At 41.1% G+C, this 26,421-nt stretch overlaps 1 protein-coding gene across 1 annotated transcript in view; it reads right to left on the reverse strand.

Moving 5' to 3' along the window:
* Nucleotides 1–13: 13 nt before the first annotated feature.
* Nucleotides 14–26,421, reverse strand: part of LOC101957444 (melanoma inhibitory activity protein 2-like) — a 41,612-nt gene continuing 15,204 nt past the window's right edge. Inside the window, 2 exon segments of the mRNA XM_078024685.1 lie at nt 14–850; nt 852–904. Coding sequence (XP_077880811.1) covers nt 14–850; nt 852–904 — 890 coding nt within the window.

Below are 26,421 nucleotides of genomic sequence, written 5' to 3' on the forward strand. Positions count from 1 at the left end.
AAGTTCCTTTTGGCTAATCCTCTAAGTGAGCATCAACATTCTTCATTTCTAATTCCAAGTTACCATAATCTGTTAGGACTTCTCCAAACACAGAAGCCAAATCTTCCATCTGCAGTAAGTGTTCAGTCAGAGACTTATTGTGATTTTCTTTATCTCTTAGAACTTGTTCTACTTGTACTCTGGAGTCTTCAAGTGTTGTTTTCTGTTTATTAAGGCCATTCACTTTTTCTTTCCATACTTCAGCTTCATATAAAAGCTGTTTCTGACTTTCCTGAAGTTGAGAATTTTCATTCAAAGTTGCTTTTATTGCTACTGTAATTTCTTCTTCATTCATTTGAAATAGTCTAAAGGCTGTTTTAGCTTCCAGTATTTGTGAACTGAGGGATTCTGATTCATCTTCTAGGAACTTAATCCTTTTTGATATATCCACCATTAATTCATCCTGTTGAGACTGTTTAGTTTTCTCTTCTTTTACCTCTTTTTCTAGAAGGAGTATCTCATCCTCAAGTTTAGATATGGACCTATCCAGGTTTTCATAGATTGCTTCAAAATTTTCTGCTTCTATTGACTCCTTCACCAAAATGGCATCCTTTAAAGAGGACTCTAAGCCTTCATACTCTTTTTGAACAAGGCTAACTTTTTCAAGTAGTTCACATCTTTCTTCAATTAGTCTAGAAAGTTTTAGAGCAAACTTTTCTTCTATTCTCATGTAACGCCCGCTTCTCACAGGCTGATAACTTCTCCACAAAAACAAGAGAACAACAAAAAATCCAATAGCTGTACATATCACCAACTCCCACAGCCAGCCATAAGGACTAGGGTGTGTTTCCATGTCTTCAGACAATGCACACCACAACCCTGCTTACTTCTTCCAGGACCACCCCCATGTAGGGATGAGGGGCAGCTGTTGCACCTTCATCACACTAAGGTTACTTTGGCTATTCCCTCTACAACCACACCATGCTTAGCCATTCCAAAACAGACTGTGGACACTCAGGCCTTTGGTCAAGAACAAACCTGCACCAGGCAACAGAGCAGACCATTGTGAACCAGGCAGTGGGGGGGGAGGGGCTTTGGGCATGGGCATGGGGAGCTCTGGTCATGGGCTCCTAGGGGCCTAGAACATTCACACTGCCTGTCAGGGAAGTTGTGGCCCCTTCACTATGCTGTGCATCCTGAAGCAGCACAGGTTCAAGCCTGTCTCAATCAAGCCAGAGAGGAGTCCTCTCCAGATCACCCACCCGATGGTTTAGGCCAGGCCAAGGCAGAACTTATTATGTGCCATTCTATACACTCATAATATCACCCAGTTTGATGTAACTAAAATTCTAAAGCTCGTATGTCATATATTTATATTTATACCACTTGCCCTTTTGTTTTAGTGACTCATCCCTCCTGTCCCCTCTCTTTTTCCTTCCTTCCTTTCTACCACTAAGCTTCATTCCCAGCCCTGTAGACCCTTTCTATAGAAGTAATATGAATTGTTTCTATAGGAAAAACTATCCTGTTAGACTATTTTAATAGTAATTTTAGAAGAGTTTCTAACCTGGGCACAAACAGTTATGACAAGTTCCTTTTAAAAAGTACAGCATATGTAATGTTTCTAAAAAGAAGCTTAAAGCTTCAGATGTTTTTCATGTCAGTTTTTCTAGATTACTATTTAAGAGTCTTCAAAATCTTTTTTCAGATGTTATTTTATTTTGACTTCTCATAGAATGTAAAAACTTCTAAGTAGGCTGGTCGTTATAAATGTTTAGAAAACAGAAGAATATGATATGACTCTTTGAAATGGATTTAGCTTCTGAAGGTGAATTATGTTTTTGTTCAGATAAATAGTTTATTGCTGGATGTAAATAAAGGACATCCAAATTTTTTTCTTCCTACTTATGCTTAATTGTTAATAAGCCAGATTTAATGTTTGAAGAAAAGAGCTCACTAGAAATCACTGCTTTTCTAAATATCTCTAAATACATGAGAAGTTCAAAGGCATTATGCCACCATGTATAATTAGAATGATTATAATTCTATGGCCAGAGCTGTATCAATGTTAACTAAAACACATCCTGTTCGATAGAGTATGAAAGTTTAGAAACTTTTTGACAAATATAATTATGTGAGGTTAAGAATGTTAATTAGTTTGAGTGAATATTTCACAATGTATATACCTGTGTCAGAATCAAATTTTCAGCTGGGCATGGTATCACACACCTGGAATCCTAGTCACTTAGGAGGCAGAGGCAAGAGTATCACAAGTTCAAGGGCAGCCTCAGCAATTTAGCCAGGCCCTAAGCAGTTTAGCCCCTGCCTCAAAACAAAACAAACAAAACAAACAAAAAATCCCCACAAGCCCTTCAGGGGGCATTTCAGATTCAAACCATAAAACCATGTGTTATCTTCTACCACCTTATGACCCAGTAGGACTCAGCAGATGCCAGTGCCATGCTCTTGAACTTCCAGAGCCGTGAGATAAATAAATGTCTTTTCTCTATAATTTACCAAGGGCGGTATTCAATTATAGCAACACAAATCATACTAAGTTTCAGAGAGATTACTGGTCAAGGCATACCACTAAAAAGCAACACATCTGGGACTCAAACCAATTGTCTTCAGTTCCAAACCCCATTAGAAGCAGTTAGCCATTAAGTAAAACTCACAAAAACCAGGCTGCAGATTCCTCTTTACTTTCCAGAGCTGTTTCTGTTTGGATGTAAAAGTCACAAAATGAGAGTAGCTTCTTTGCATCTATTGCAGCTGTATCAAGCTACTTACTTTCAAATCAACTTCCTGAGCCCTTTCCTCATCTGACCAGCGTCAATAACACTTTAGTAATAGTTATAATAATATTCACTAATAGAGTTATTCTCATCATTAAACAGACAGACAGAAGAGACAACAAATGCTGTTCCATTCCTTCCCACTCTCCTTTTCCCACTTTTAAATAGGGGAAAAATCATTTGAAAATCATTTTTCTTTGAAGGATTATTGGATTTTGAAATGGCAAAGAAACTTTGATAGCATATCAAATAGTAATAAGATATTAAACCACACCCAGCTAAAAAGTGAAATCTGGGAAATTACCTTTGAGGCTTTCCACTCTGCGACATGGGCACCTGGTATAACCACTTATTTAAATGTGAGAAAGTTTTGCACCATTCATGTCATCATTCTCTAGATCACCAGAGATGATGATGACACATGCAGTACCCCATATGCTTCTGAAACATTTCCAAAGTTCAGAAACAGCTATCCATGCACTTTCCCACAACTTGTAATTTCATTTCCTACCAAAATTCTAGTACTGAACAATTTTTCTTTGGAAAATGCAAGCATTGTGTTGTAGGGAATCAGAAGCATCCTATATTTAAAAAATAGTAAACCTGGGTGTGGTGGTGCATGCCTCTAATCCCAGCAGCTCAGAAGGCTAAAATAGATGGATTGTGAGTTGAAAGCCAGCTTCAGAAAAAAGCAAGGTGCTGAGCAACTCAGTGAGGCCCTGTCTCTAAATAAAATACAAATTAGGGCTGGGAATGTGGCTTGGTGGTTAAGTGCCCTTGAGTTCAATTCCAGGTAACATCCTGCTGGTCAGGCTTCTGGATGACATCAAGCAGAGGCCTTGGAAATCTAGCCAGTAGGGGCAGTGTGAGCAACTGCACAAATGCATTAAGGGTTCAGGGCAGCACTATGTCTTATTGTAATGCAAAAAATCTGTAGAGCTTCCAGTGTGAATGGCAGCCTCAGGTGCAAGCCTGGAAGCCCCAGTGAGGAGTGTACCTGTTACCAGGTCCTAAAGCATTACATAACTATGAAGGAAAGGAGCCTGGAGACTTTAAATTCAGCAAATGTGACATCATCATTTTTTGACAACACGTTGATAAAACTGGTCCCACAGGGTAAGTCAATGGAATTCATGGCTTTTCCCAACCAACTTAGTGCAGATTATTAAACCATTGCCTCAGATCCCACCTCAGTGCAAAGCACTTTATGACTTTGAAGTGAAAGACAAGGAAGCACATAATGACGGTCTTCAATTCATTAAGAATGATGTTTTGACTGTGATCCAAAGAGTGAAGGAAAGCTGTGCTGAAGGAATGTTGGCAGACAAAATAGGAATTTTTTGATTTCCTACATTGATTTCAATTTGGCTGCTACGCAGCTGACAGAATGGGATAGTCTTCCATGCCAGGAGTTGATACTGAAGAATATACCTCAGCAGCAGCCCAGAGTAGCATTGCCCCAAAGCACTCATGACACCAAGAGGAACACCAAAAAGCAGCACTCCTTCACTTCCCTCACCATGGCAAACAAGTCCTCTCATGCATCCCAGAACTGCCACTCCATGGAGATCAGCCCTCCAGTCCTCAGCATCTCCAGCAACACTCTACTGCCACAAAAAATCAGAGAATGGTCTGGTCTTTCCTTCAGTGCCCCTTCTCAGATTCATGTGAGTACTGCTGCGTTCATTGTGACCCCACATCCAAGCAGCTCAGTGACAACTGGCCCCACATTCACTTTCCTGTTGGATGTCCCCTCTCCAGGTGCCCATGAAACTATGAATCTTCCCTTTCCAACACCCTCTTCTCATGGTTACCACTGTCCTCTCTCCTCCATCCTGCCAAGTGCTGTGCTGCTTCTGCTGGAATGGGACCCAGTCTCGTGGCAGAATCCACTGCTCACAGGTTAGAAGATTAAGTATTATGAAGATGTTAGTTCTCCCCAAATTTATCTACAGATTTGATACCTTCTCATTACAAATTCTCGAAGCCAATTTTGTGGAAATGTGTATATTAATTCCAGATGTATATATTAATTAACATATATTAATTCCAAAATTTAAGCAGGTATAGATCATCTCAGAAGCTGGGATCATAGTATGGTAAAAATAGCTAAGAAGTGATGAATTTTGTGTATTAATTATTCCTGATTTTTATATGATCTACTTAATTTTTAATAATGGTAGGATTTAACAATGATTTGCAAAATTTATAAAAACTACTCTCATAAATAAATCAATGTGGGCTGACTTTAGCAAACCTATGTTTCCAGATATCCAGAGAAGTTTAGGTGTCTATGATTTTCTTATCAGCCATTCTTAGTACTGAAAGAATATTAGCCTAATGAAGAAAAAGAAAGGAAACATAAAATAAAAGAAACTTCATCCCCTGCCCCAGAATATATAATTTGATTTTCAAGAGTAAGCAGGTTTTTGGAGTTATAAGTAGGTCAATTTTTTCTACTACAATGCTGCCTTTCCTTTCAGATTATAGGTAAAGTCTATGGTTTTAGATCTGGAGAAAACTTCATATAATGTTCTGGAAGCCATTTAAGAAAAAGAGGGTCATGAATTGTTCATGGTTCCTTTAAACAATATAGATTTTGCCCAAAGTTTACTCCTCTGGCCACAAATTGTAAGTTGACCATTGAAGTTGCAAATTGTAGACAAAGATGATTTATAACTAAAGTAATCCCCCAAAGACTAGAAATTTGTTTACCAATTACATCATAACAAGTCCAGAACCCTTTTATCTATCAGATAAATGTTGGTTGATGAATCAAAACTAACAAGCCATTAGTTTTCAATATGCCTTTAGGAGAGCCCTAGAAATGCGACTATGCTCCAAACTTGCAGGAGGTTTCCTTCCACCTATTATTCTCTAATTTAAATATGACACTAGCACAACTTCCTTAAGTTTTAATTGACGGACTGCAGCCTGTGTCTTGTGCATTGTGTAGGTGCCAGTTTCTAAGGTGTCAGATTGTATATATGGAAAGAAAAGCCACTGGCTAACACAGGAGCTGAAACAAAGGGCAGTAAGAGCTATTTTGTTCTGTGAATATTTTTGGACTCGGAATATAATGAAGAAAGATGAATTGACTGAAGATGGATTTAAAGATTAATGAAAAATAATGAAGATCTCACTGCTCTGAACCATTGGAGAAATGAATCCTATTTTAAACTAAATAGTGTGAACTGGCCAGATTTTATGTTAATATGAATCTATAATTTCCTTCGTCCATGAAATTGACTTCAACACATTTACAAAATACATCTGCTGTGTTGTGTAACCTCCCAGCTGAGGCCTGATTCCTCAACTTTCAAGATATGACATACCTATAACACCATGAGTTATTGAGGTCAACCTGAGGATCATAAGTCCATGACAATAAAACTCTTGTCTCATTCTGTAATTAAAAACAAGTTAAAAGAAAGGAATTCATAACATAGGGTAACTACTTTTTGAAAAGTCAAGAGACTGTGCTATATGATTTCAATTTTAAGCTATCATCTTGATATGTTTAGGGCTTTAATTTATGGAACAATTGGACAATTTTTATATTTAACTTTAAATACCTGAATATTATAAATCACCTTAAATAAACATTTATGGGGGAGTTTCAGTGAAACTTCTGAACAACTTTTCATTTTATTGTAAAGCAATGAGTTGTAAAAACTGATATGCTAAGTAATCCTACAGTATAATTTAGGGACACAAAAACAACTGTCAAGAAATAGGCAGAGATTATATTTAATCAGTCTTTGCAGACTAAAATAATAATATTAAATTAATCAACACAGCTTAATTGAAGCTCTAAGTGTAACAATTTTTTTGTTACACTTGTTATTAATGAACCTTTAAATGCTACCACAACTTGAACTCTGGGTTAAGTCTAGATAATGAACCACTGTTGCCACACAAAAAAAGAATAAACACTACTTTAATAGCCCTTTGTTTCCATGGGCTTCTTCCTCTTGTACACAATGGGGACACAGAAGAGTCCCTCCTTCATCCCCAGGGTTATCTACATTGTTGGCAAGATATCATGTTGAAGGCTGCTGAAATAACTAAAGCAGAATCCTGAAAAAAGTAAAAGTGCAGTAGCTAAGACTGGAAATGATGAAAGAATTTTCATTATCTTTAAAGACACTGTTTTCAAATCTGTGCTTCTTGTGTTTTTTATTTAAATGTCACAGTAAGTCATGGGCCACCTAACATTTTGGTAAACCACAGACCACATATATAATGCATGTACAACATAGGCAAACACGTAGTAGGCTATACCATGTAAGTTCCAAGATGTGTGCACAATGGTGAAACCAGCTAAGATGAATTTCTCAGAGGTATCCTGTTGTTAAGTGCATGACTGTATATTTAAGGATGCTCTGGTTTATGGTGGTAAAGACTTACCTGAACATGTCTCCCAAACCCTTCAGCTTTCCCTTTTTGGCTTTCATTTTATCTTTTTTTCTTTTCTTTTCCAGTTTTGTTCTTTTTCCTATCAGTATGGTCCCCTTTCTCTTGGTTCCCATTCATTTGTCTCTCCAAAGAGCACAAAGGCTGATCACTGGCTGTGGATATAGATTCTCTTCCTGATTGTGAACTTTAGTCTGTGTCTTCTTCCACTGAATTGTTAGAGTCTGTAAACAAGTCAGGATGGCGCCTGGCATTTTGCCAGAGAAATGTTAGAGTCTGTAAACAAGTCTGGATGGCGCCTGGCAAAATGCCAGAGGGAGTGGTTTGTGAAGTAACGCTAGCGAGCCATTAAGTGTGGAGATTCCTTATTGGTTGACTGATGTATCTAGTTTATGTTAATTAGATAAGCTGTGTGGAATGTATAAATACTGCTCCGGTCCTACAATAAATGGATTCCACTGCTGCTCTATCAATGCACACAAGTTGTTTGTCACCCCCCTGGTTATTTTGCTGCAGCCGGACTGCGGCACTGGATAACAAAATAAAATAAAAATAAGAAATATGGTGAATTGTAGCCACAAACATAAGTAATCAAAAATGTTTGAGAACTTTACATTTCCATATTTTCTACAGCAGAATGGTCCTGCCCTCAACTTGGATAGCAACACTCTTTAATGTTGAGTAGAATTAGAAGGAAATATATAATGTGGATGAGTCACAGGCACACATGTCTGCTCCACGAAGAGGATGCACCATTGCAAGACAGAAGCAGTTTCCTGGCTAGACAGCTAGATGCTTCTGTATGTACCATAACATTCTGGTTGCTACACAACATGTATGAGGGCAGGACTTCAACCCTCCTTACAGAGCACAGACCTCTCAGGGTATTTGCACTATAGTGGCAATATAAAAAGAAAGAAGACAAGCAAGTTTCCTTCCCCAAGTGCTTCCTTTCTTCTTGATTAAGGCAATGTAGACACATCCTGGTCCCTCATTAATTTGGTAAACTGTACCACTCACTATAAGCAACCACTGTTGGCACAGGACTTCTTTCCTCAGGGTTCCAAATAGGTCTATTTATGATTTCTGGACACAAAAGAGTGGGTTTTCTTGGTATATAACAACAACAGATCCTCAAGGGCTCTATAATGTTTCTTTATATTGTTAATGCCAACATCATTACTAAATGCTACTATCTGTACTACAGGTTCTAATTCTCAAATTTTGCCTTTTGCATAAGGGCAGCTTAAAAGCATGAAAATCAATAACCCTCACTTCTTCATATTTTGTAGATAAAAGTTATAATGGTAACAATGTTCTTCCATTTAGTCCATACTTTAAACCTATGAAACAAGGGTAGTTCAAACTTTTTACAATTGCAAGAATGGCAAATAACTGAAGTAGGCTTCTAATTTATCTTTTAAGTAAGAAGCAAACTGGGGAATGATATTGCCCAAATTATATTGTTATATTGTGTGTGTATGTAGGAATATGCAGTAATGAATCCCACCACTACATATGTATAATTATAATATACCAATAAGGATATGAAATATGTAAAAAGCATAGATTGCACATATCAACAGTCACTCTTAGCAATGTTTTCTGAGATTGGCTGCATAAGACTGTTTTCTAAATACATTAAGAATAATGGCATCTTCATTACTTCTTCAATTTCAAGGTCATTTATTTGCAGCACCAACAAATAAGGCAGAAATCACTTTGAATGTCTAATAACACAGAATCAAATAGGACAGTGAGGACTTCATCTCAAACTTTTGCAAATAACTGACCTCACTATCTTATCATGTGAAATTTGGTCTTGCTTCTCAACCAGCCAGGAGCACTTGAATTACCAAAACTAAGGGACTCAAACTAGCTAATATAGACCAAATATCTTTGTTTTCTGCCTCTAAACCCTCACAAATCTAAGAAAAGTTTATCAGATGATGGCCACACAATACAGTTTTGTTTTTTTAAAAAAGATGCCAGCTATTTTAGAATAACAACAACAACAACAACAACAACAAAACCAAAAACAAAGGTTCACTATTCTTTTGCTTGACAATTTGGTTGAAAATATGAGCCAGGTCTGGGGATACAGCTCAGTTGGTAGAGTGCTTGCCTTGGATGCACAAAGCCCTGAGTTCAATCCCAAGACACTCACAAAATAACACGAGCCAACTTATTTTCTATCCCAGCAGGTCATGCCCTGCGTAGACCCAAGAAAATTCAAATATATCATAAGCAGGGTTGCAGTATGTTGCCTAGTACTCTTAAGCAAGGTTGTGTACTATTTCCCCACAGACCACTACTTCAACCCTATTTGGGTGTGACCCAAGTTCAAAATAATTAACCAAATCACTATAAAGCAATTATGAAAAGCTGAAAAACTGAGGCCAATTTCCATATTCAATAGAGCTAAATGTATGCCAGTCTATGTTCTACAATTCCTGCATGGAAACCACCTTTTGCTTATACTCCAAGAGCTCCTTGTACAATTTTTTGTTATTGTACTTCTCATTTATGTCTGTTTTCCATTCTCGAGGCACCAAAAATGAGATCAACCAAGCAGACAGCAGCTGCAAACAAATGCCCAGGGAAATAAAAAACAACTAGTAAAACCTGGACAATGCCCTTTGGTCAGATTTCTGAGTATCATCATTTCAATATCTTCAGAAAAATGCTTACTAAATATAAAATTATATTTAAGGTCACTAATAAGCTCGTCAGATTCTAAGTTTCAAAACCAATCTTTGTACATTTAATACTAGCTTTATAATGAGGGCTATAAAATAGTCTTATTCCTTAGATGGAAAAATATTTATGTAAAAAATTTTTGAACTAAGAAAAGTACCAGTAATATATCAGCAGTAAATGACTTGATCTATTGTGCTCACACATTAAATTACAATGCAACAACTAATCAAATTAATACTTAGAAAATTTACTATTGAAAATGCTATATAAATTTTTATGTTTTTCACTTTAATTTTGTTCATGTTTACAGATTATTTGCTTTCCTTTTTCAGACATTCTGATCAAAAAGAGATGATTATCACCTTCCAAACAAGTAGAAATATCTATTTTGACAATATTTCTACCTGTTTCAACCTGCTCTGTGCACTGAACTCTCAGCTACTTTTCCATGTGATTACCTATAAAGACAAATATTTCTAAGTTTCTTTTTTTAAAAAGAAAGTAAAGAATGAAGCTGCTTATTTCTCTTTCATGTAGCGCATTCATTCTGCAATTAAGACATACATAACTATCATAAACAAAAGAAATACAAAATTAAAATGATAACCTAACATTACCTTTTACTTACTACTCAACCAGTACTCTACTCTGAGGACAAGACCTAAGGAAGCATCGGTAAATATTTGTTGAGTACATGACCATATGAACAAAGAGCTGAAAATATGAAAAGTTGTCTTTTTTGCTCCATATTTATAAAGAACTACCATACAAATTTTAAAGCCATAATGGTAGAAACAGATTCTTTAATAATTTAGTATTTTCATTGGAAAAGCAAAAACCAAATGGGAAAACTCTACACAGGAATACTCACAGTCCTCACAAGGTACCATTTTAAAATGTCACTTAAATTGGGTTAAATATATAACACATTAATAATGGAAGATTTCACTAAACTCAAAAAATCTCCTGACCACCACCAACTTCAGTCAATTAATGACAAGTAAATAACAATGTAATAAAAATTGATGAAGGTGGCCTCACAGGTATGCAAAGTTCTACACAGGAACTGAGCACGTTGGGTACATAAATTTAAGAAAGAGTTTTCGCTACTCCACATACACACCCATGCTGAATTCAGAAACTTCCTGAAAACAAATCCAAGCTCCTTTTCTTAAACTGAAGTCTTAATGTTTAAAAATTCAAATTAGCAAAAACTGATTTATGTTTTGTACTGGGGATCGAACTCAGGGGTACTCAACCGCTGAGCCACACCCCAGCCCTATTTTGTATTATATTCAGAGAGAAGGTCTCACTGAGTGGCATACTGCCTCCCTACTGCAGAGGCTGGCTTTGAACTCAGGATCCTCCTATCTCAGCCTCCCTAGCTGCTGGGATTACAGGCATGGGCCACCTTCCTGGCTCCTATATTGTACATTTATTTTGTTGTTGTTGTTGTTTTGTTTTGTTTTAGCATTTCACAACATTCAACTAACTGTTAAATGGCTTAACTAAAGAGAGCAATTCATGAGGTACTTTGACTTTGGAGTGTATATCTTGAATTCTTTCATAGTAGTTTTATTTTAATATAAATGGATTCTGGTTTTGATAAAACTAAACTTAGTATGTATTGTTTTTCCTCAAATGCATGTTGACAAAAGAGGTCAGCATACTGAGAAGGGAAAAAAAAACTTAAGTTATAAAATAAAATGTGCTATTATTTAGCTAATGTAACAACAAAATTCCCCCAGAAGTTCTCATATTACCAATGTAAATTTATTTTCTTCTAATCCCATATTGCAAAGCTAAATTATGTGTGTTTTACACCAATGCTTTTTTTACTTCCTAAGAGAACTACATGAAAAAAAGGCAAGCTAATCAAAAGAAATACGTCCATCTTTGCAAGACAAATTTTTTCACATTTAAAGTTCTGAATATAATGTATCTTAAAATCAACAGTTACAATTAATAGGAGATATTTGGTTCTGTTATGTTTCATCAACTCAAAACGAAAAAATACTGTTACTAATTTATAATAATAAGGTGTATAGTTTCTGGCAATTTTTAATTATGAAAAAAGATGATATTTTTTTTAAAAGGAAAGAAAGCAACATTAATGAATGCATTTTCTTGGTTGGAACAGAACTGATTTATTGTGAGGGATACAGAAACTGCTTGCTAGTGTATAATTTGCATAGAAGGAGGAGCAGATTATACATGTCCTGAACTGTGAAACACAGGTAGGGCTCAGAGATAAGAGGTTCTAGAATAAAAAGCTCCATTTCAATCCAGACACACACACACAACATGGAGAGCCCAGATAGATTAAATGAGATGCAAATGCTGGCTTCTGCCATCTCTGCAGGAAGAACATATGTGCTACAAAAAAATGACAGATACCAGATACCACATGGATCCCACTCCAGTCTCTTGGCCCCCAGTGTGGTGCCTCTGCCATGATTTCAACACTGTGGAGAAGAGGTAAGCCTGTTCAACACCATGAAATGCAGTCACTGGGGACATGCTCTATAGAGTGGACAAGAACAACTTTCTGCTCCTCACCAACTGTTCTCCTCTGCCTGTTAGTAGCTTTTCATCAACAGCCCACTCTCCACAATAGCATTTGCAGGATGTGCTGTGTCCTTGAAGACATCTGTCTAACCAAAATATTCCTTAGACAATGGTCCTATTCTCAGAGAAGTGGTGATATGGATTTTAACTTCAACAGGTGACCAGAACTGAATCACAGCACAGAACAAGAACTTTCTGGCCCAGGATTTCACAGAATGGAAATAGTGGAGTGCAAGTTGTTGAGGCATAGGCCTGAAAAAGTGAGATTGTAAGAGCAGGGTCCAGTAATGGAAAGGGACAGACCAGGAGGCAGAAGCCTGAACAGACATGAAAAGGATGACACTTGGGAAAACAGAGGAGGAGCTAATGGAGCCAGCTGGGCTTCCTCACAACCCTGAGGCATAAAAGGCATTTTTGTCTCATGACCACCAGCACTGAGGGCACCTTTGATTATTTGTTTGCTTGTTTGGTTTTAAGAAAAAGAAAGTTTGTTAAGATGCAAGGCTCAGCTTAGGATACAACATGTTTAGTGAAATATCACTGGTGACCTATTACAACATACTGAAAATCTTTTGCTGTCCCCCTGCCATTCTTGCACACTAGCAGCAGTTAGCCCAGAGGTCACTCACTGATTTGACAGGCAATCATGAAACCCTCTGATTTGCCCAGCCCTGGGCCTGGGATTGTGGGATTACAATAGATCTCAGAGATGGAATGAGGGGTTATCAGGCAGAATGCATGTTATCATGAAGGTAAGAAAATAGATATTGATAATCAGGGAATGTTAAAAATAGAAGCAACCTCAAAAACAAACTGCCTAAGCCAGAACTTTTAAAGCTTTTTTCTAAAAATTGCAAACCATGGATTTTCAAACCTAAAATTTACAAAGAACCCCGATGCATAAAAGCAAATTAAAATAACTGTTTAGGCAGAGAAGAGTAACAGCAGGAAGTGGGATAAAGCTCAAAGCCTCTTCCAGGCCCCCAAACTAAGAAGTACCTCTCCTGACCAGAGGTCACAGCACACAGTTTGAAAACAGTGACTTTGTAGTCAAACTAGATGTTGCTGATGATTAAGACCTCTGGGACTCTGCACAGGATGCATATTCTGAGGAGGGAGAGAGGATTGCTTTACAATTGTGGATTTAATGATGTGTGGGCTAAATTGAAAGAATCCAAGTATCTAAAAATGTACTGTCACTTGAGTTTGCACATCTGTACTTTGTCATATGCTGAGCATCACTGGGAGAGTTGACCAGGGTTAGGTATGCAGTCCCTTGCTACCCAGGCTCCTTATGGGTTTTCAAGGGCTGATATGACTCCATTGGATTTCACCTTAGATTAGCTGCAGAGACTCATGCCCCATGGATGACACCCAGCCACAGCCCTCAGATGCTGGCCAGGAAGAAGAGAATACTAGTCAATGAAGATAAACACTGATGGTACATTCTGTGCAGACTCAGGCTCTGGTGGCTCTGGGAAGGGCCAGTTTTCTCCTTTTTCCCAAAGGAAGATTCACACATTTAAGTGGCTCCAGACTCCCAGGACTACCCTGGAACTTCCTCTTGATGTGATTAGAAGATTCAAAATGAATTTAAACTGAGCCAGTGCTGGATGGGCTGTGGCCTTGCCCATTGCTGGGTCATGGAACCCTCCACTCATCTTGAGTACCATCACATCCTCAGCTGCCTGAAACCCTGAAGCCATCCCATCTGTGTATTCTGACAAAAGGGAAGGACCAGCACTGGCCACCATGGCCATCCGCTAGTCAGAAGGCAATGTGAGCATGGACCAGAAGCCCATGTGCTCCTTTCCCAGACTGTTGCTGTCCACCATGCTGCTGCCCTCTGAACATCTCATGGAGAGGAAGCACTCTTGCTCTTCAAAGAAAAACTATTTTCCTACAACATGACCAGCCCTGTTATGATTTGGATGTGAGGGGTCCCCCTAATAGCTCATGTTAGGCAAAGTAGCAGAGTTCAGAGCTGAAATGATTACAGAAGAAGAACCATGACCCTAATCAGTGGATTAATCCATTTGATGGATTTGAAGACTACTGTACTGGATGTTAACTATAGGCAGGTGGGGCTTGGCTAAAGAAGTTAGGTGACTGGGGACATGCCCTTGGGGATTATAATTTTGTCCCTAAAGCTCCTCCTTCTCTCTGCTTCCCAGTTGCCATGAGCTGAATATCTGTCCTCTGCTATACCCTGCTGCATGATGTTCTGCCCCACTCTTAGGCCCAGAGCAATAGAGCTGGGGCAACCATGGACTGAGACCTGTGAACCCATGAGCCCAAATAAAGTTTCCCTCCTGTAAATTGTTATTTTGGGGGCATTTTCGTCACTGTGATGAATAGCAGATGAACACAGGTCCCTGAAAACAGCCAACTTCTTCATCTGGACTCAGTTTGTGAAGACTGACGCCTCTCCCTCCCTGAGAGGTGACACACCTAGACACATAGAACTCTACCAATGATATGGAACAAACCCCGTTTCTGTCTTCCAAGCCATTTGTAGAACATAGTCATCACTGTGCCCTAGTCAGACTCCAGTTCTGGCATACAGATATGAATCCCCTACAGCATCCTTGCCTCCTTCCAAATGCTCTGCAGCCTTCACTAGTTATTTGTCAAGATGGCCCAGGGAGGCACATTTTCTCACCCATGCTCCAGGCCCAAGGACATGGAGGCACAGGGAAATTAATTAAATCACCCATGATTACACAGTTAGCAAGAGGGGCAGCCAAGATGGGAGTTCCAGGGATGCTTTTCTAAGCCATTCTGAGGAGTGGCCTGATGCATAGACACAGAACACACTGTCCCCACTGCTGCCTGAAGAGGCTCATCCTGGGTCCTGGCCTCCATGGATTCAAGTAAAGCCTGTTGCCAAGTGCAGGGACCTGATTGAGCACAGAAGCTCCTGACAAGCATCGGTGAGTACATGAAGTGACGGGATTCACCATGTCCATGGAGCATGTGGGCATTGCCAGCCCTGTGAAGAGCAGTTTTTCCAATGGAATTGAAATTATGGAAATTCCGGGTCCCATCAATGCACTCTCAGTGTATCCTCAGCAGAAATGCCATGGGACACATGTTTAAGGTTTCCTCCACAGTACTATGGCATGGGGAAGAGTTCCTGGGCCTAGAGATTACCCAAGCAGCCTCTTACAGCAGACAGATAAGCACCTTGGCATGCCTACCAGAAGGCCCACTATCCACCATGACTGACAGGATGAAGCCACGTTCAGCAAAATCAGACATGGAAGAATGCACATGAAGTCTGAATCAGGTAAAAGTCAGATGTGATGTTAGTGAGCAGCACTGGGCAGCATGGAAACAGAGGAACACAGGAAGCCACTGCCTGAGTCTGCAAGTGAAGACTTTGGAGGCTGTGGTCGCACAAGAGGAAAGAAGCCTTTCAGGAGCACCTGCAACCTAATGTGGCACCTGAGTTTTCACTTCAATTGCATGTTAATGATCACAAATGCGTGTTGGGCTCTTTCTGGATGTGTGTCCTATTGTATAATTTTAATAAAATACAGAAAGGTACAGGTTCTACCAATATGAGTAGCAGTGCCCTAGCCCACCTAATGGGATCTTTCATTTCCCTCCAACTATCTATAAGACCCTCTCTATACCCAAGTGACTCTGGACCACTTTGTCCACAACTACAAGTTTGCCTCTTTAGATCTGCTTCTCCATCAGACAACAGTACTCCACCTGATCCCAGCTTTATCTTCAAAATCTGCATATGTGAAGCTGGCTTTGAACTTTTGCCTCAGCATCCATGTGAAAGGACACCAGGCTCAAGCACTTTATTCTTAACATACAAGACTTCTTTCATCTTTGTCTTCATTCCAAAATGAACACCAAGTCTGACTGGAGCGAGCTCTTCCTAAACATCCTGCCTTTCCTTAAACTCCTAGTGTTCCCTTACTGACCTCCTGTTCATATGGCTGTTTTACTGATGGACTGAGCCCCAGCATATCTGTGGGATTCTGTACAGAATTATAAGATCTGACACTTGTAGCTGATTCTATGGGGCTTTCTGAGTACAGTAATTATCTGCATCTGCATCTGTCACAACAAGCATCCATCCATTTGTTGTATACTGCCCTTTGAAACGTCCCCAGCATGATCCTAAATGTCACTTGGTGCCTCTTTCTGTGTTTCTTGGCTTCACATCTCCATCTAAAGGTTCTAAGTTGCCCACACCACAGTCAATCACTCTGATATCATCTGATGAGAGATCTCTTGAAGGGGGAAGACATCAGTGGCTGTGGTCTTCCTCTGGGGTTCTGAGACACTTCTGAATCCAGATGTGCTCCTGGCAATCTTTCAGAGTCAAAAGAATCTAGAATTTGGTTACAGAATCAGTCAGTCCTAGGGAAGAACAAGTCTTAAATTTCACTCCCAGTGCTTGAGTGTTGCTCTGAGGCATAATGCTCCTTAGCTCCTCAGCATGACCTGATGGAATGGCACAGGTATGCATCCTTTTTTCATGTCAAACTTCTAAACACAGAGAACTCACTCAACCAAGATGACACAGATAGAAAACGACAGAGGCAGGATTCCAGCCAAGGGAGTGTGCAGGTCCCCATCACAGAATTAGAAGCTGCTAATTATGTTGGCACAAAGAAGGAGGAAGCCTAGCATCTCTGCCTTCTTTTGATATTTTTCTTCAGACTCCTGCTCAGCTCTGAATAAAGGTGTTCTCCTTTAAGGAGTGCTCTTCTAAAACCTGGTAGCACAAGGTTTATTAGCCCTGATTTACCTAGTCTTGAAGAGGGACAAGATGATGAGATGAAAATAAGGTTTCCAAGTTTTCAGGGACATTCCGTGTCAGCTTTCACAACATCCTGTTCCACAGCTCTGGAGTGGCCTAGAAGTCTCCAGTCGTTGCCATACACCTCCCAGAAACAGCAGAACCTTGCAGCAGAGACCTGCTGGTGACAAGGTTGGCCCCAACAAGTAGGTGCCCATGTCCAGTTGGAACCAAATTGCCCCTTTCTTGACCTACAGCTCAATAGACAAGAAGACCCTTCTAGGAGCACCAGGGAGTTGACGATGACAGAATCAGTTTCCCAGGGCTGCATCTTTGTTCAGCCCTCTCACTCTGCCTCAATCCTTCCTTTATTTAACCAGAAAACTCATTAGAGCACCCCATGGACAGGAACGAGACCCTGAAGCTCACTTTGCTTTTCTGATATGGCCATGGTGAGGAAAGCTCCTTCCTTGTTTTCTTCATTACTTTCCATTGGTTTTGAGATGAGTGGCTGCACCTGATTTGCTGGGACCCAAGGGTCAGATATCTGGCCTCAAACTGCAGCAACATTCCCAGAGTTCTGGCTCCTAGCCACCCCACCTACTGTCACATGGAGGGCTTCATGTGTAGGTGCTCCTATCGGTCTCAGCACAGCCTGATTGTACTGTGTGACTTTTTTTTTAAACTGTATGGCTTCTGGGAGTTTTCAGTCCATCCCACAAAACTCTTCACTCTGTTCTAGTGGCCATGTTACTCTCTGTTCCTCGAAACAGCCCATCTGACCTGCAAAGACTGACCTCCCCATTTTCCAGGGCCCTGCTTCTAATGCAACAGCCTGTGATACCACAGAGAAAGGTCATCTTGTAATGTCACAACCTTCAATGATTGCAATAGGAATGTCAGTGCCCTATGGCAGGAGACAATGTTGGACAGGAAGGCTCTGGTTGTTTCTGTAGTGCTTGGCTTAATGGCTGGGAGAGAACAGATTGCAAACAGGTTTGGGGGATATGGCTGCAGAGGTTACTGGTCACCTCGACTGGTTTTTTGAGTGGTTCTGACTTCTTGGAGATAAAACCTCCTGCTGAGAAGCTTGAAGAACTGGGAGCCATCCTAGGTCTCATTGCAGGAGCACCCACAATGTCAGTCCCATGATAACCCAGGTAACCCAGTTCTTCACCTAGAGGAGATCAGCACTGAGGTGTGGACAGCACCCATTTGGTCAGTCTGGACCAATCTGTTTTGAAGACATTCCACTGCAGAACAGAAAGTTGGAGAAAAACTGCTTCAATTCACATCTTTATAGTCAAGAAAAAGGCTCATATGGCAGCATGGCTTGCCTGGGATGGAGCAGGGGCCCCAATATTTGAGAAGATTAGCATTATCTCTCCAGAGATCCTTTGAAGCTGGAGACTTTTTAACACCTCCCAGGTGCCTCCACATTTATATCTCTCACCTGAAACTCTCCTGACTCCTTCCCCAACTGCCAAGATAAATCAAAATGCAACAGGTCCAAGTGAAAATCTTCATGTCTTCACTCTATCCTTAATGCTGGTTGCCCACACACCAAGCCAAAGGCTGAATCCTGACCCCCAAAGTATCAGGAGGGGCCTCCAGGAGGGGATCAGGTCATGTGGATGTCTTTAGGAGTGAAATTAGCGTCCTTATCAAAGAGGCCCAGGAGCTCATTCACCTGCAGGGATGCATGCAGAAGGCCTCTCCATGAGCCAGAAAGGTCAAGACACAGAATGGCACCTTGATCTCAGACTGTCCAGCCTCTGGGATGGTGAGGAATGACTTTATGTCATGTATCAGCTACTTGGTCTATGGTACTTAGTTATAACAGCCTGCACAGATAGAGACAACCTCCCTCTAAACCTGCTGCTCCTGGAGCATTTCAGTCAATGGAAGATCATGGTTCCTGTTCTCAGGACCTAACCTGGGAGTCACCTTTGTCACCTCACTTTCAGCAGTCCATCAGGACAATTGGCCCCATCTCTGGAAATAACAAGCCTTTCCCAAGCTTTCCTCCACTGTCCCCACTGGATCTCAGCTTCATCTCTCCCAGCCTTTTGCCTCTTGCCCTTCAGGCCTGTAACAACTCCTGGCCACCTCCGCTCAATAGAGCACTCTGAAAGATGTCCCCCAGTATGGAGCAGACCCTATGAGTCCTCTGATCTAAGCCCTATGTTGATTATTCATCTTATTATCAGGACAGGAAGGGAAGGGAGCAAGACTAAGAAGTAGATCTGGCTCCAATGCCAAATTCATCCCTGATTTTAGAAAAATGAGAAACTCTGTGACTCACTTTCCCCATATCTGTTCCTGCTTTAAAATCAATAGATGTGGATAATTTAAAAGAGAGAGGGGTTAGAAAACCAGGGGTCCTCCTTGTCAACCTTTAAACTCTGACTCACCATGAGGCCTGTGCTTCCTAATTCACAGTACCAGCCCTGCACCTTGTACCTCCATGCTCTCTTCCTCCTGCATGCACAGGCTCTATCCCTCCTGAAAGCCACTCTGCTTATGTACAGGTTCTTAGAGAGTGTGGTGACAGCTGCATATGGAACACTGAAAAATATAAAGGAAAAAGAAAAAAGAAAACAAAGCCCCAGAAGAGGAGAAAGAAAATCTCCTGTGAGGACTGGGTGGTGGCTGTATAGTTACAAGGGATGTGGTTTATATTCCTGGCAGGGCTTGGAAGTGCAAAAACCCAGCCATGCCCTGAACTCACCAACTCCTAAGAGCAATATCTGAAAACGTGGAGAACAATTAGTCTCTGTTTACCAAGGATCCCTGATCACTTGCTGGATTCCTCTCCTGTGACATAAACCACAGCCTTGGGCCAGGGTTCTGCCTGCTTCCCCACAGGAAGCCACTGTCCCAAAACCCAGATCTTGACATTTACTGTCAACATACCCCCTGGAAAATTCTAACAAAGATTTCTTTTTCTTTATCCACCCCCAATACAGCTTGTCCCCCAGCTTCCCATTCCTCTTCAGGCTCCATGGCCAGGTGTATTGCTACCTCAGATAGTCCAGTTGTCTCTGGTGCTGCAATGGGGATGCTTTGGGCTACAAGGAACCACATTCCCAACTAAATAAGTTCTGAAAGTGCTGAAAATTTAGAAGAAAACCTGTAAGGATGACACCAGGCATTACCTACCCTAGGTTTGCCAAGAAGAAGGGGAAAATAGCCATTTAGGGAGCAGCCTCTTTTTACTCCTACTTTGACAAGATATAAGAACATTTCCCAGGACTCCATTGGCCAGAGTGAGGTCATGGGAAGCCCTCACAAAAGGGAGCCCTGAGGTGTCTCACCAAGTGTCTGGGAGAGCCAGGACTGGTTTTGACCGCTCACCATTCCTTCCCATTTTATCTAGAAAAACCATGCAACAGGCAGAGAAGCAGGCATGGTCCAGAGGTAGACCTCGGCTTCCCCACTCACTCCCTTCTCTGCCAGCATCCTGCCAGGGCTTCAGCCTCATCACTTCCTCCCCCCAGGTGCACCTCTGGAACTGCCTCTTCCTAGACCTGCCTCAGATCACCTATCTCCCCAAAGACTGATGGATGCTGATCCCTCAAGCATGATGCTCAGCTGAGCACTCCAGCACCCAATGTCCTGGTGGCTCTCTTATCCACTCTGTTAGTTGGCTTTCCATCACTGTCACCAAAATACTCAAGAAACTCCCTAGAGGAGGAAAAGCTTGTTTCAAATCATGGTTTCAGTGCTTCAGTCCATGCCTGGCTGACTCCATCACCCTGGGCCTGAGGTGAGGCAGAACATCATGGTGGAAGGTGGAGGAATGCTTCTCAGCTCATGGCCACCAGAAGAGAGAGAGGGAGAGAGGGAGCTTCATTGGCCAGGGACAAAATATAATAAAAAAGGTACAACCCCAATGACCTCCTTACATCCTACTGACATATAATTGTCACCCATAAACCCCTTCAAATTATTAACCCACAAAATTAATTAATCCACTGATTAGGTTACACCTCTCAGGATATAATCATTTCACCTCTCAACATTTCCATATTGTGTCACACATGAGCTTTTGGGAGACACCTCCTATCTAAATATCATGTGCCTTACTAGATATAAACCTCCTCTCACTGAAATTCGAGGACTTTGGCAATATGGCCATGGATAAAATAAACTCAGTGCTGTTTTCATCTAGACCCTGAGAGGAGCTGACAAAGGGAAATGACCTTCCTGACAATAAGTGGCTCGTCCATGATCTCCCCAAGTCAACACAAGCACTGCTAATAGAATGAAAACCTCAGGCAAGACCACATGGTGGTCATATCAAAAACTAGGTGGAGACTGACTCTGAGGCCACAGAAATCACTGAGTCCATCCTTTTTCTAACCTGAGTGACAGCTGCCTCTTTACCAACATAGACAGGGACTCTCCAGTAATCTTCCCACCCCTGAGACAAAAGTAGTTAAGATTCCCAATCACCAAGCTGCCTCACTTCTTGACCCTGTCCTGACTCACATCTTGGGGTCACTGAATAGAAGCCAGGGGCACTGCTCCATGCTTCTTTCTGAGATACTTTTGTGTGGCTGTGGAGCCACCAGAAATCTGTGTAAACTGACTCTGACCACAGGTGACAGCCTGGTGAGCTTCATTGGTGGACATCAGCATCATGATATGTTTCTAATGTTATTTCCCTCAGGTCCCAATATCTACTTTAAAATTCAGAACTTTGTTCAGCATCACAGCTGGGTCTCTACATCCAGCTGACATTTTGCAAGAAATATGAAGAAAAGAGAAAGGAAGGTGTGGACTATATTCTAAATATGAATTTGCAGAATCCAGATGTGAGAAACTAAATGGGTCACAGGGCCTGCCACTGTAACAAAGAGAGTCCAAGGAAAAGATACACATGATGGAGAACCTGCAAACCAAGACCTGCACCAAGACATACCAAGTGGTGCATGGGGTGTCTTAGGCTTTCATCCTGTGGGCCATAGGGCTGGTTACTTCTGGAGGGAGGAGGGACTTGGGTTAGGATGCAGCCATGTGGGATGCTGGCAAGGTGCTGTTCCTGACTTGGTTCTAGGGTGTTTCACCCAATTTTTCACAAAGTTACACATTTTCACTGTGGTCCCCTCCCTGCTTTGTACTTGCGTGCTTTCCATTACTGTGACAAATGTCTGAGGTAATCAGCTTAGAAAGATAAAGGTATATTCTGGCTTACTGTTTGCAGGCTTCAGTCCATGGTTGGTTGCTCTGTTGTTCTTGGGCCTGGGGTGAAACCACATATCATCCTGGAAGTGCATGGTGGCAAGTGACTCACATCATGGTGGCTGGAAAGCAGAGTTGGAAATGAAGAGGCCAAGGTTCCTCAGTCCCCTATCAGGAAGCTCCCACTAGCCCGTCCTTAAAGGTCTCACCTCCTCCGAATAGCACCTGTGGCTGAGACCAAAGCTTTCCCACCTGGGACTATAGGAGTCATTCCAGATTCAAACTTTAGTAGTGGTAGTACTTAATTTAAAAAGGAAAGTATTGGAAGTATACTCTCCACTGGTCTTTTCTTACAGATAGGAGTCTATAGATGGGAGAAGCCAGGAGTCCACCAGGAGAGACAACAGCTTGACCAGGGAGGCCAGAGCAATGGAGGCGTGGAGTGCAGGCCAGGTTCTGTATGCACTGGAAGTAAGAACCAGCACAGCTGCTGGCAACTGAATGGAGCATAAAGAAAGAGAAGATGGCACCAGGGTGGAGTTCAGGGGCATAGTGCTTGCCTGGCATGTGTGAGGCCCTAAATTCCATTCCCAGCAGCACAAGATAATTTTTTAAAAGAAAGAAATAGGACACACAAGATCAGGCCTGTGCCTCTCCTTCCTTTGTTGCACAACCAGACAATAAAAACTCTTTCGCCTTAGGTTGGTATTGGTCACCCCTGGGGTGAAACAGAAATATGCAGGTAGATGTCAGGGAAATCTGCTTTGCAGCAATGAGTCCCCATTCCCCTGGCTTGCATTCTTGTCCCTGGCAGGTGCGAGTAACTTTGTTTCTGTTATCCCAATAGCTGAGGGTGCCTGGCCAGGGCCCAGCAGTAATGCAGGCACAGGCAGGATTTACCGGGTCCAGGGGCGCTGTCAGTCTATACCCCAGAAGAGTCCTGGTGTCCCCTGTGTCACCAGATCATCCACTGGGAAGGTGCTCTTGGCAGGAAGGCTGCCTGCAGCTTCAGTTGTACAGGGTGGGGCCTGGGGAGTCTGTAGCCACTTGCCCTTGGAGTGAGGGAACTGATCCCAGGGACAAAGGCAGCTGCCTCCTCCCCAGACTCACATTGTTAGTTGATTGGTGAGCCCAGAAATCTGCTGCTTTGGGAAAAGAGGGAAAGTGAAATAGATCCTACTTTAAGAAACCCCAGAGTCCCAGTTATCTTATTTGTTAAGAAAAAGGGATTTCATTTTCTATATATTTCCTCATTTAAATCTACACTCAGATCCAAGGAAAAGAGTATTGCAGATTGAGATCCCCACTTTGCCTTGATCTTTATCCCAGAACACTTGCCCCTAAGGTAGAAAATCTCCTGTCCTTCAGGGCCAGCTGTCCTGGTTTTCCCAGCTCCAAGTAACATACTGTATGCACTCAATAAAAGTTAATTTTTCAAGAGTGAATGAAGGAGTAATCCAATAATATTTCTGAAGCATCCTTATACTCAATATGTAGCCTGTGTCTCATGATGCTTTTCTTACACAATCTCTCTTTCTTGCAGGTCACATGGCAGAATTCCTTATCTTTATTCACCAGATCCATATTTTAGAGTGGTAGGTAGTTTTGCGTACACTCACACAGCATTTATACTGTACCCACTATTTGCCAACCACTGCTTTACAGTAGATTACGATACATCAATAAATAAAAAAAAAACCTGTATTGTTGGTGTCAATCTGATGAATAGAAGCATACAACAAATAACAAATACAATAAATAATCCAGTAATTCAGAAAAAAGTAGATCTATGGCGGGGGGCGGGCAGAGTATCACAAGGGATCTGATGCAGAGAGAGGGACTGACTGTGTCATCCTAATATCTTATCACAGGAACAAAAGTTTCAGAACCTTCTTGTATGTCTGCTGAAGAGCAACCTTGACTTTGATTTTCATTTAATAGTGAGCTAAAATATATTAAATGAGAAAACCAAAACCCTAGAAAAAATACAGAAGTATTACTGAGCCTATAGAAGAGGAAATAAAAATAAAAATGCCTAGGATTCTCAGAAGTTATTGATTAGATTCATAAATAATTTTTTAACAAAAGTTACAAAGATCTAGATCCCTCTGCATAAAGCCCAGGCCTTTAATGGCTGAGGCAGAACAGCCCTAGCACAGCATTCTTTAGGAGCAATATTTAAAGGAAATGTGCAATTTTTATCCCATAAAGGACTAAAGAAATATGCTGTGTCATAACAAGACAAGTAACTGGAGATGTGTTTGTACATCTCTTACTTCATGTGATATTCATGATCCCTAGCTAGAGCACAGTGTGTGACCTGAAAGTGAGAACCAGCTCCCAAAATCTATTCAATTTTATCTTCTAGTTCTGTTTTCCCCTCATTTTTTTAAACTCTCTGATATCCATCCAGAATTGCTTGATTTTGGTGTGCAGGATATCGTTTTACTAAAATGAAGTTTGATTGTGCATGTGTTTTCCTAGGAGGAATTGGTTTTTCTTCATACTATCATGGCCTCCAACCCTTAGGTTTTCCTAACTGTATGGTCATGAAATTTAGGGCCATTTTTCAGACCAACTCCCAGGATCTTGTTAAGTGCTATAAGAAAGAGGATACAAAATGAATGCGATATGAGCTTGCAGTACACCACCATCTGCACAAAGCACGTTGAGAGCCAGTAATAACAGGACCCTGTGAAGAGGACACAGAGATAGTTCTGGGGATTAGGAAAAGCCAGACCTCTACCCAAAAGCTCTGGACAATAAATGCAAAGGATATAAAATTCTCATTGTGGAACAGGGCCCATCCAGCTAAATGGCAGCCAGTGAGTATGTGAAGGCAGGACTTGAACTGATTGGGGGGAAGTCAGCACGATAGGGATGTATCATGTATGTGACCTGGAGACTCAGAATTGGCCTGATGACTATGAAGCACTGGCTCTCATGGTTACAGAACAGGCTTCAAGGGTCTCCACACCTGAATTGCATAATCATAGGACTGTGTGTCTGACCTGGAGACAGGCAACCCACAGGGATCCCTGAAGTTCACAGACTTCAAATATAAACTGTGTTAAATGTCTGTTTTTATAACAGAAAAAGTAACAACTTTACATTACTCAGACTTCCCAGACAAAATCAAGGTGATGGTGCCTGATGAAATCTTCTGCAAATTGCCTCAACAATATTACAGTCCTCAGCACTGCAGTTATTAACAGACATACTGCCTTCTAAGTTTCACAGTAACATTGAGGTAGATGCTATAATTATCCTTCTAACTTCATTAAGTTCCATGGAAGCATGGACTTGGCCTATTCACTCTGTACTCCACACCTAGTATAGTGCCTAGCACACAGAAGTTGATCAAGCAAAGTGAATAAAGGACCCAAAGAAATTTTCAGACACAATTAAAAGTTAAAAAAACCCAGCAAAGTATCCCAGTCTGTGTGGTGGCAAAGTGCCTGAACCCAGACCTCAGTATCAACATACAGAGCAGACTCAACTCTAAGACATTCTTAACACCAAAATGCGAGGAGTAACCTGAGCTTAGCTACCACCAAGTGTGGCTGGGTCAATAGACACCAGTGACCAGACAGCTGTCAGGACCATGATGAGTTGGGATTCTTTTTCATAGTTTTAACTAATTTGCATTTGGTCATAAATTTTCATGCAATTCATATAAAAATCCCAAAGACAATTCTTCACAGAACTCGAAAAAACAACCTTGAAATTCATGTGGAAAAATAAGAGATGCAGAATAGCCAAAGCAATACTTAGCAAGAAGAGTGAAGTAAGACATATCATAATAGTATAGCTTATACTATACTACAGAGCCACAGTAACAAAAACAGCATTGTATCGGCACCAAAATGACACAGATACGGATGAATAGTACAGAATAGAAGACACAGAGACAAACTCAAAAAAACACAGTTATCTCATAGTAGACAAAGGCACCCAAAACATACATTAATAAAAAAAAGCATATTCAAAAAATGGTGCAGGGAAAATTGT

The sequence above is a fragment of the Ictidomys tridecemlineatus genome, chromosome 10 (assembly GCF_052094955.1).
Source record: "Ictidomys tridecemlineatus isolate mIctTri1 chromosome 10, mIctTri1.hap1, whole genome shotgun sequence".
NCBI classification, from domain to species: domain Eukaryota; kingdom Metazoa; phylum Chordata; class Mammalia; order Rodentia; family Sciuridae; genus Ictidomys; species Ictidomys tridecemlineatus.